Raw genomic sequence first — 11,759 nt, 5'->3', positions numbered from 1 at the left:
ACGGTAGTAATGGGAAGTTTGAAAACTTTGACTTGGTTGAATGTGATGAACCTAGAATTCTGAACGACGAGTTAGTAGCTGTCGGTAGTCTTGTCGAAAGAGGTAAAACCATTCAAGAATCTTTTATTCTTTACAAAAAGTTTTGATTGTTTTAGAGAAAAAATTGTTGTTTTTTTTTCATACTTATATTTCTATATATTAACTCACCTTTTGTCGTTACATTTGGACGATAGCATAATAATAATAATAATAATAACTAGATGTGAAACTCGTTGCGAGCAACGAGAGGTCTTCCGTCCGATTCCGGAAGGAAAACGTTAAATCGAGCAGAAAAATTGAAAAAGATTTGCACACAAGGGGGATTGAACCCAAGTCGCCAGCATGAAACTCCAACGCACTAAATACTACGCCATCGCGACCTCTACTCTTAATCTACTTGTATATATGTACAAAACAGTGCTTCTGTCTTAAAATTATGAAAGGCAGGTCACTTTTCAAAATTTAGCGATAAACACCACGAGTTAATCTTTGCGCCTTTTCTTTGGAATGTTCTATTAAATAGGTGTCATATCTTCAATGAAGTTAAAAAAAGAACGTTCTTATAGTCTATTCAAGGTTTACAAAGTATATTAACACATTTTACAAATTCCATATTGTATATATGCATTTAACACTAAAGCGGTGAAACAGTTATGAATTTTTAACTTTTTTCAGTTTCCTTTGTATCCCCAAAGTGAACTATGCCGATTAGTAAGTCGACAAAGGTTGAAATGTTTCGCCAAAAAACATGGCTCCTCCTACAGCGGTCGTGGAATCAGATATCATTATTGATCAATAACTCTGAGACAAGAATGCTTAAATAAACTCCATGAAGCGATCTTTTATAAACATCTTATTTTTGTCTTATTTATTAGTTTAATATGACACAAGTGTGCATAGGAAAAACAGTTGTTAAGATTTATACTTAAAATTTTAATTGATATTCTTTTTTGAGAAAGCATTACTTATAAGCATGATTAAAGATCTGTTTTTCCATGGTGCACAAAAGATATTAGGTGTCGAATTTCCTTTGCACACTTAGTCTTTTACCAATTATAGAAGACGTTAGTTTGACACAGAACTGCAACGAAACTACGACGTGACAATCCAAGTATTCCTTTACATTTCATTTATCCTTATCTTACTTTCGTTCAAGCAAACGCTCGGCTGCCTCCGTAAACCCCTATTGCGAAATGTCGGCGTTGACAGAGACAGCCGCCATTTTGGACCCGCTTCAGATTTTTGAATGCTAATATCTAGAGTTAAGATTTATCAACATTCAAACAAATTATATAGTAAGCATTATAAGAATGGTTTCTATTATCATACCAAAAATAAATGAAAAATACTGAAAAACAAAAAAGTTAGAAAATACGATTTTTTTAAATTTGCATCTCGTAACAACCGGAAGTACTGACGACGCACGAGAAGGTGATTCTGCAAACCACAAAGTGACAAACTATCGTCTCCAATAAGTCTCCAGGTCATATCTTTAGCTATTTTTGAGAAAAAGGGGCGACAAAATTGCATTTAAAAATCAGGAAATCGTCCATAACTTGGCACCATAAGCGAATTTTCCAAATTTCTCTTCGGATGTAACAACTTCATATAATGGCACATATTTTGTGAAAGTTTCATGAAAAACCGCTGAATAGTTTTCGAGAAATCGCCTGCACAAAATTTTGTCAAAAAAAAGAATAATAATAATAAGAATAATAAGAAACAGTAGAATCACTATAAGGTCTTCCGTGAAGACGGAAGACCTTAATAATAATGCTTTATTTAAAGAAGGTAACCCGATTAGTACAAAGTACTATTCTTCCCCGGGGCCTTCTATATTTCAAACAATATACATAAAATGGTACAATCGAACATATATACAATGTACATGAAAATGATAAGCTCATTTTATAACTTCATAATCGAATGTAGCATACAAATTAATGAAAATATAGGACAATAAATAAGTCAATATACAAAGTTTAAAAGACATAGTTAATAACAATAACAAGGACATCTATAATAATAAAAATTACAGACATTGGCTAATTATAACTTTTTCCAAATTCTTTCTAAAAACAGGTAAAGATGGCGATAATTTAACATGTAACGGTAGACTATTCCATAAATGTACACCTGAATATTGTAAAGAGTTTGTAAATAAGATTGTTCGATGCTTTGGTAATCGAAGATTATAATTGAATTCTGAATGTAATGAGTATGATTCAGAACTGTGAAAAATAAAAAGATTCTGGATATATTCTGGGCTCATACCATAAAAAGTTTTATACAATAAAATACATTAATGAAACGTAACTAACTCAAAAACATTTAACCATCCTAGTTTTTCAAACAAAGGCTTAGGTGGTTGGTCAGGTGCTGCATCAAGAATAATTCTAGCAGTCCGTTTCTGAAGCTTATGAATTCTCTCAATGTTACATTTGGACGTATTACCCCAGACTGTGAGACAATAGTTTATTGTAGGCAAAATGTATGCATTATAGAAAAGTTTTCTTGTACTTAATGGAAGAAATTTCTTAATCTTACGGAGCGTAAATAATTTGTATCTCAGGGATTTACAAACTGCATCAACATGACAATTATACTGAAGAGATTGATCTATCTGAATACCTAGGAGTTTTTCAACTTCAACATTTTCCAAGTTTTTGCCTGAAATTTTTGCATCAAGTACTGGGTTATTTACTCTTGATCTTTTTTGTTGTGTACACATAAGCATGCATTTTGATTTGTCTGTGTTCAGTATCATTTCATTCTGTAAACACCACTTTTCAATTTCACGTAAATCAGAATTTAAACGTGTTTCAATATTATGTACATTGCTGTTAGGTAAATGCAGAGTTGCATCGTCCGCAAACATATCAATATTAGAGTAATTTACACATAAAGGAAGATCATTTATATACAATAAAAATAGGAGTGGGCCTAAAATGGATCCCTGTGGTACCCCTGCTGTGATAGGTAAAATATCGGAAGAACATGCGCCAATTTTTACACTTTGCTTCCTTTCGTTTAAATATGACTGGAACCACTTGATTGTTAGTGAATCAAAATTATAATGTCGTAATTTCTCTATTAAGATATCATAACTGACTAAATCAAACGCCTTACTAAAATCTAGAAAAGCTATGCCAATTAAATTTCCTTGGTCCATTTCATGCAACCAGTTATCGGTAAGTTTGGTTAGTGCTGTTTGGCAAGAGTGGAATTCCCTAAAACCAGACTGTGAGCTCATAATGAGGTCAAAAGCTCTCGTAAATTCACGTACTTGATTAGCAATATGCTTTTCAAAAATTTTTGACAAAGTTGGTAGGATTGATATTGGACGGTAATTACTGGGATCACTTTTATCGCCTTTCTTATATATGGGGGTGACTTTAGCATGTTTCAGCTGGGAAGGGAAGATGCCATTAGTAATGCTAGTATTAATGAGATGAGTTATGGGTTTAGAAATTACATTTGCAGAAAGTTTTAAGAGACGGGGACCAATGAAATCTACATCTGCTGATTTATTAATGTCAAGTGAGCGTAGCATAGTTAAGACATCATCCAGCTGGCTTATAGGAAGTAAGCTAAACACATTTTCATCATTGAGTTTGGACTTCGTGAATTCTTTTAATTTTTGAGAATTAAAGCTATGGTTTTGTGTTTTAGTTAATAAATTGTCAGAAATTCTTGTGAAATGCTCATTAAAAACATTTACGATTAGTTGTAAATCATCAATTTCTGATTCATTGTCTTTAATAAGAGTCGGAGAAACATTTTTTGACTTGGAAGCTAAATGATTAAGATAGCTCCACATTTCTCTAGGATTAGAGCTCTCCTCAATTGCTGATTTGTAGTACATACATTTTGCATTATTAATCAACAGAGTAACTTTATTTCTCCAATGACGAAAATTATCAAAGTCTTTATGTTGATGATAGTAATCTCGTAACTGTCTAGCATCATTAATTTCTGGTGTGAACCATTTCGGACGAGACTCGGTTTTTACACGTTTAGTTTTTACCGTAGCATATTTATTGAGAATGGTATTAAACATGCTGTAGAAGTTTTCCAATATATCATTAGGATTTTGCAAATTCGTAAGAACATTAAAATTGGCACTTTGTAAATCAGAGAGAAATTCTTCCTCATTAAAATTCTTAAAATCTCTGTATTGAATTTCAGTGTGTTTTCCCTTACGCTGCATGCTGTTAGATTTACGTGTTGCACAAACAGGGTAATGGTCAGAGATAGCTATGGGTGGTACTTGAATTTCGCAGATGTTATCAGGTTGGGTAGTGTAAAAATGATCAATAAGGGTACATGAGGTGTTAGTTATTCTAGTAGGTATGGTAATTAGTTGAGTAAGTCCAAATTCTTCAAGAGCAGATGTCCAAGATTGAGGGGGGTCTTTAAGCAAATCTACATTAAAATCACCTGTAAGTATGATTTCTTGGTCATCACAGCAGGGGGCACGATTTATCTCTCTCGCTAGGTCTTCCACCCAGCAGGAGGGGGCAGATGGTGGGCGGTATGCAGAACAATAAAGTATAGATTTTGTGTTCTTTAAATTAATTTCTAACCATATTGTCTCAATGTTACTGATTTCTAAATCTTTTCGACGTTTATAGGATAAATCATTTGAGATATAAATTACTATTCCACCACCTGCCTTATTTTGTCTATCTTTTCTTTCAAGTACATAGCCATCTATACTCAAATCTGAATCACTAATATGGTCCTGTAAAAAAGTCTCACAAAGCCCCAGTTCATCCATAGATCGTTCATTTTGTAGAATTAATTTCAGTTCGTCCAATTTTGGTATAAGATGACAAATATTAAAATTTTCAAAACGCAAACCCTTTTTTACAAGACCAAATCCAGTGGTCACTGGAGTACATTTATTAGCTGTGCTTATAGTTTTGTTTGAATTAAGATTTTCACATGCAAGACTTTTGTTAATCTTATTTTTATAAGGAATATTACAAATATTTTATGATACATTGTTATTTTTCTTTCCATTAAAGGCCCTAATTGGCAGTGGGAAGATCAAGATGGAGGAAAAGGAAGTATTGGAGTGGTATACAAAACGAAACGGAATTCTGTCGTTTATGTAAATAATTCTAGCAATAATTTGATATGTGAAAGAGATATGAAGAAAACTTAATAATTGCTCGTATGTTGAGAAAATTGTCAATATTATAGGTAAGATGGCCAAATTCAAATAAAAGCAATTACAGATTTGGTTATGATGGAAAGTTTGATGTCCAGTTGTGGTATGTACCTATCCATAGTCAAAAACATCATATACTGATACCTTTATTATTTTATTTTACTATTTTTCAAATTCATTTTGTTTATGATATTTTAGTGACCCATTTGACTCGGAGGTAATTAGGAGGTTGAGACAACAAAAGCAAGAAGCTGGAGAAATAGCTTCTAAATTAGCAAATGAAACCAACAATACAAAATGTATGCTCATCAATTGACCATGAATATTATTCAATTTGGAGTTAAGTTATTAGTAGAATAAAATATCGGATTTTTTAAATGATCTGTAAAAATCCCACGTTGTGTTATCCACGAAAAGTTTGTCTACAATGCATTATGTATTCAAATAATAAAATTGTTTGGTTGAGAGAAGCAACTGTGATTTTTCATTAAATGCATTTATTTACAAGCGCCTGAGATCGAATCTCGAGAGGACGAAAGAGGGAGAACACATCTTTCTATAAGAAGTCTTATTGTTACGCCTTTCGTGAACGGATCCGTCCTTCCTTATGGTAAAAATCCAAATATATCTAAATGTGACGATCCGGGAGATGTTCATCACTACAGTAAAACTTCGGGATTCATCGATGACAAGCAGGAGAATGAAGCCGATGCCGAATCTCCTCCTACAGATATCTGGCAATTTAGAGGCGAAGATGGTCAGTGGGTAAACTTCTCTAAAGAAATGAGTCAAAAGATCGATACTGATTACAGGAAGAATAATAGAGGCACGGTACTTATTAACATCCGGGACAACTGGTAAGATTAACATATTTTATTCTGGGCAAATGACCGATTGTTTTGAAATACGTAACATCTGCGGCTTCAGAGGGTTTTTTTAAAATATGATAGACTTTTACATACTCATATATTGGCAAAGTATTTTGAAATCATTTTTTAAATGAAAAGATGTTTATTGAAAAATTTAAATATAATTTTCTTCCATAATTTGTTTAAGAGAGTTATCAGAGTTTCTTTTACACAATTCTTTTTTTCCTTTCCTAAGGACACAAAAATTGCCGAGGAAAGAGCTAGAAAATGTCGAATACTAATGAGCAACTGTCTATGGCACGCCAAATTCACAAAAATGAGATAAACCTAGTTTCACATTTGATAAACTAGGTTTATCGACTGTAAACTATAGTTTACAAACCGTAAACTACAGTTAACGATTCGTTAAGTATAGTTTTCATCCGTAAAACTATATTTAACGGTTGTTAACTATAGTTTACGAATGATAATCTAAGTTTATCTGTCTGTAATAAGCGTTAACAATAGTTTTTGTTGATAAACGTAGATTCACCTTTGTAAACTATAGTTTACAATCGTAAACTATAGTTAAGAGTTGTTAATCATAGTTTCACAAATCGTGAAACTATATTTATCAGATCGTTAACTATAGTTAACGGTTTGTAAACTATAGTTTACAAATCGTGAAACTGTATTTATCAGATAATCTATGTTTTGCAATCGCAAATGATTGTTTTCAGTGTTAAGTATAGTTTACGGTTGTGAAACAAAGATTATCGCGTTAACTATGGTTTACGGATGTAAAATATAGATTAACGTTGTTAAGTATAGTTTACAGTCCGTAAACTATAGTTTACAACCGATAAACCTAGTTTATCGACTGTGAAACTATGTTTAGCTCATTTTTGTGAATTTGGCGTGCCATAACTGTCTTCATTTACATTTTTACATTTACCGGAATTGAACATTTATAATTACTTTGTTATTTACAGATGTATTAAGTGTTAGAGAACCAAGAAGTCAAAAGATTTTTAAAATTTAATGAATTACTTTGCCAGAACATTGCAAAAAACCTAGCTAAAAGGTTCTTTATTTGATTATCCGAGCTGTTTAGCCCTCGTAAGAGTTCACCATGGTGTACTTTTGTTTATCTTTAAGGTACAGGGTCGTACTGTCGAAGATGAAGAAGATTGATATTAGAACAAGACAAAGCACTGATATCCGACTTCTCGAAGGCAAGAGTGACAAAAATAACTGACTGTTGTCTGAACATTGGCAGTTCCCCTGAAATCAAACCATTCTTGGCATTAATTCTTACAAAAACATTAAGCTTTTCAGATGTATTTAAATAACTAATTAAATATACTTTTCATGTCCTATTTCCATTCTTATGTCAATACGATAATAATATCCCAGTGAGCTTGAAATGAAAGATACCACCGAGTCTGACAAATCTGTCTCATACTTGTTTATTTTACTTTAGAAAGACTTTAATGGTAATCTAACTATATGCTGTATGATAAACGTGATGACTTTAACTTTTCAGTCAACTTCCCTTACTTACATGACTTATGCAGCAATATATATATATATATATATATATATATATATATATATATATATATATATATATATATATATATATATATATATATATATATATATAGACTCCCACCTATATCTTATGCCCTCTAGCTGTCATCCCCCACACACTTTTAAGGGAGTGCCTAAGGGTCTAGCCACCAGAATTCGACGCATCTGTTCGTCCCCTGCCTTATATCAGGAGCAAAGTGATCTTCTTAAGTCCCACTTATGCAAAAGAGGCTACAATGCCCGCACCGTACAAACAGCTATTGATGAGATGGCGGGACATGACAGGCAAAACCTATTACGCTACAAGGAGAAAGACAATAGCGGCAGGGTCCCTCTGGTAACCACATACCATCCCGTCCTTAAGAACCTTAGCGATATCCTTCAAAAGAACCTACCAATTCTCCATTCAAACAAACGAATGGCAGAGGTCTTTAAGGAACCCCCATTGGCTGCATACAGACGCCCAAGGAACCTAAAGGACATGGTAGTAAGAACCAGACTGGACAACCCATTACCTAACGGGGGCTTTAAAACTTGCTCTGACAGAAGATGTCTTCTTTGTAAGCACAGCTTTGACACAGACAGTTTTAACAGCCCTGTTACAGGCCGCAGCTACAAAATACTAGGGAATTGTCCTGTCATACTGACAACTGCATTTATCTCATCAGTTGCAAAGTTTGCTCCAAACAGTATATTGGTGAAACAGGAGATCTCCGCAGGAGAGTCAATAACCACCGTTCGACCATTAGGACCAAAAAACTCAATGAACCCGTTGGGGAACATTTCAACCTTGAGGGTCACAAATGGGAGGACATGACAGTAGTGGTGATTGACCATAACCCAAGATGGACAGATGCTCAGAGAAAAAGCAAAGAAAAGTTCTGGATGCACAGATTGAAGTCATTCCGCCCTAATGGTATTAACAAACTGAATGACTTCACCAGAATGAACGTAAACTAGACCCAATTCCTGATGATACTAAACAAGATTATTCTCTCAATTTAGTGTAAACTCTACAGTTAATTTGCGTCACCAACTCTCGAACAACTCTCATAACTATGTATTGCTTACACCTTTGTTAATTATTTTTTCCCGGTAATAAGTCCTTAAATATTTCAAAATTTATAATTGATCATAATTCATATGTTTAAATATCCCTGCTATATTATTTTTCTTCGATTATTCTTTATTAAGTAAAGTTACGCCATTTTGAGAGAATGAAACAATGTACGATTTACTGATTGTCGTAATTAATTAGCATAATTAATTCGTTCAATTATGTAAATCGCACTTCACCCGAGTATACCCGATAGACCGGTGTCGCATAATATTTGGTCCGCCTCGTTTAAAGGTCCGACCGGTGTCGCATAATATACGTTCCGGGTAACTTAGCGTTCCGGCCGGAACGCTAAATACCTATAATATTGGTTCCGGGCCATAATAAACGTTCCGGCCCGCGTAAGATTGGTTCCGGCCGTAAAAAACGTTCCGGGCAACCAAGCACCCTATTAAACTCTCTATTTATATTTAATATTAGTTGTTAATTTTAATTTTCTTCTTTCTTTTATACCTTCGTATATGATACAGCAGGATTTAATCTTAAGACAACATATATGTTTACATTTCAAGTCAGAATATGCGGTCTTTTTACCAGAGACATTATATATTTATTGATGCCTCTGATTTAAATATATTAATCCACGAAATTCCAGTTGATTATTTTGATTCTTTGTAAACAAAAGAAGGTGTGAAACTTGTTTACATTGACATACCCCCATCGTGCTGTTTTACGACACACTTGGCTTCTATCGATACGAATAATTGCGCAGTCTTGCGAATCGCTGTAAGCACACATGACCACCCTGATCAGATGACAATGTTGATAGATTAATTATATTTACGATAAAATACTTTAATTTTTAGATAATATTTTAATTTCCTTACAATTTTTTTTAAACACCCATACATGTAGTTGCGTTTTTTTAAAACCACATAATTATATAAATAAATTAAAATACAAGAACATAATGGGAAACGAGTGCATGCCGGATCTAAAAAGGGAATTTATAATTTAAGCATTTAATACGAAGGAAAAGTGTTTCCCGTTTGTTGATTATTTTTCTTCGTCAGGTGAAGTTTTTTTTTTTTTTTTTTTTTTTTTTTTAATTTTAATGTTATATGTCAACAAAACATGCACATGATCAACTTGGAAATGTTTCAATGACACGGCTAAAAACTTTTGAATAAAATTCAACTCATTTTTATTTATGCACGAAAGTACAAGTACATTTGTATTCATTTGTAAAAATAACACTGAAGAAGAAATGTATTTCAGACACAGATCTGTATTTTACTATTTATATGAATAGCATTGTGAAGTCTGCTTACCCCCCCCCCCCTTCCCCTGCAGTGAACAATAGACAAAAAACTTGATTTGCTTGGTATGAAATTTTCTATATTTTAATTAACAATTTGTTGAATGTATTCAACAAACAAAGGAGTCTTAGTGGGGAAGGCAACCGCGAACGTTTGTTCTATCGCCTACCTGATTTTTCAAAAGACATCTTTGAATGACTTTTCTTATAGATATAATGGGTTTTTTTTACGAACTTTCAAAAACTATAATTATTTGGAAAAGAAGAAAACGTTTCACTTTAATTCTGATAAAACGTGTATTTCCGCTCTAGAACTCTATGGGAATGTAAAATCTTAATTTAAAATGAAAACCTGCAGGCATGCTTATGAAGCTATCGTAGGACTAAGACATCTCTTAAGACGAACTTACGACATATCTTAGTCTTAAGTGAGGCCATCGAAGCTATCCTATCTTAGGAGACCTCCTAATCTTAGTCCTAACTTTAAGATGACTGCGGACATGTCATATCTTAGGTGATTTTAAGAAACGCTGGTGTCAGGAAAACAAGTAAGAATGTTTTTCGTTTAAATAAATCAACTATTTACTGTAAATTAATGATTTCTTTAATGAACTAAATCCATTTATGAACATCATACCGTGTGAATATATGTATATGCCTGTACAAATAGAAATGGAGAGAACAGTTAATAAGAATGCGCTCATTGACATGTATGCATTTAAAGATTAAAACATTGAAAAAGATTTATTCAAGTCCTTTCTAAGTAGATAAAAATATACAATTGTTTTTTATTGGAACAAAAACGGAGTTATAGGGGGGGATACATTCAAAAGATCTAAACCAATCTGCTGCGTTTATTGGTTTAAGCCGATTTAAATAATAAAAACAGCAGAGAAACAACACATATTCAAAAAATTAAAGAAAGTTTATAGAGATGACTTCCTCTTCGTGGAAGAGAGAGAGAAAGAGAGAGTTTGTTGATCAACTTGGACAAAGAACAAGAAAAGATGTTATATGAAACAACTAAGTAGCAAATAGATATGAAACATCTTTCAGTAATTGCAACCCGGAACGTTTATTATGGGCATAATTTTTGGTTCCGGGCTAACTTGGCTTCGTCAAAATCTGGAAAACAACTAAGTAGCTAAAAGATATGAAATATCTTTCAGTAATTGCAACCCGGAACGTTTATTATGACCATAATTTATGGTTCCGGGCTAACTTACCTTCGTAACAAAATGGAAAAGAAACAACTAAGTAGCAAAAATATATGAAATATCTTTCAGTAATTGCAACCCGGAACGTTTATTATGACCATAATTTTTGGTTCCGGGCTAACTTAGCTTCGTCAAAATCTGGAAAACAAACAACTAAGTAGCAGAAATATATGAAATAACTTTCAGTAATTGCAACCCGGAACGTTTATTATGACCATGATTTTTGGTTCCGGGCTAACTTGGCTTCGTCAAAAACTGTAAAACAAACAACTAAGTAGCAGAAATATATGAAATATCTTTCAGTAATTGCAACCCGGAACGTTTATTATGACCATAATTTTTGGTTCCGGGCTAACTTAGCTTCGTCAAAAGCTGGAAATGAAACAACTAAGTAGCAAATAAATATGAAATATCTTTCAGTAATTGCAACGTTAACCCGGAACGTTTATTATGGGCATAATTTTTGGTTCCGGGCTAACTTAGCTTCATCAAAAACTGGAAAACAAACAAC

General features: G+C 33.2%; 2 protein-coding genes across 2 annotated transcripts; one reads left to right on the top strand and one right to left on the bottom strand.

Annotated features, from left to right (window-relative positions):
* Positions 1 to 2,360: 2,360 nt before the first annotated feature.
* On the bottom strand, positions 2,361 to 4,819 carry LOC134272825 (uncharacterized; the record flags this gene model as incomplete). The annotated part of the gene is made up of 2 exons (XM_062754990.1): positions 3,394 to 4,819; positions 2,361 to 2,499 (listed from the first exon to the last, which is right to left on the bottom strand). Coding segments are annotated over exons 1-2 (1,565 nt in total), but the record flags the coding sequence as incomplete, so codon positions are not given.
* Positions 4,820 to 5,058: 239 nt separating this feature from the next.
* Positions 5,059 to 5,919, top strand: LOC134272824 (uncharacterized). Its single transcript, XM_062754989.1, has 4 exons — positions 5,059 to 5,155; positions 5,414 to 5,514; positions 5,724 to 5,879; positions 5,912 to 5,919. The coding sequence occupies exons 1-4, from the start codon at positions 5,097 to 5,099 to the stop codon at positions 5,917 to 5,919; spliced, it is 324 nt and encodes a 107-aa protein (XP_062610973.1). The 5' UTR covers positions 5,059 to 5,096.
* Positions 5,920 to 11,759: the final 5,840 nt, after the last annotated feature.

Source organism: Saccostrea cucullata, unplaced genomic scaffold (assembly GCF_032062105.1).
Source record: "Saccostrea cucullata isolate Sc308-1 unplaced genomic scaffold, CSIRO_AGI_Scuc_v1 ctg7958, whole genome shotgun sequence".
NCBI classification, from domain to species: domain Eukaryota; kingdom Metazoa; phylum Mollusca; class Bivalvia; order Ostreida; family Ostreidae; genus Saccostrea; species Saccostrea cuccullata.
This window is presented reverse-complemented; position numbering and strand designations above follow the sequence as displayed.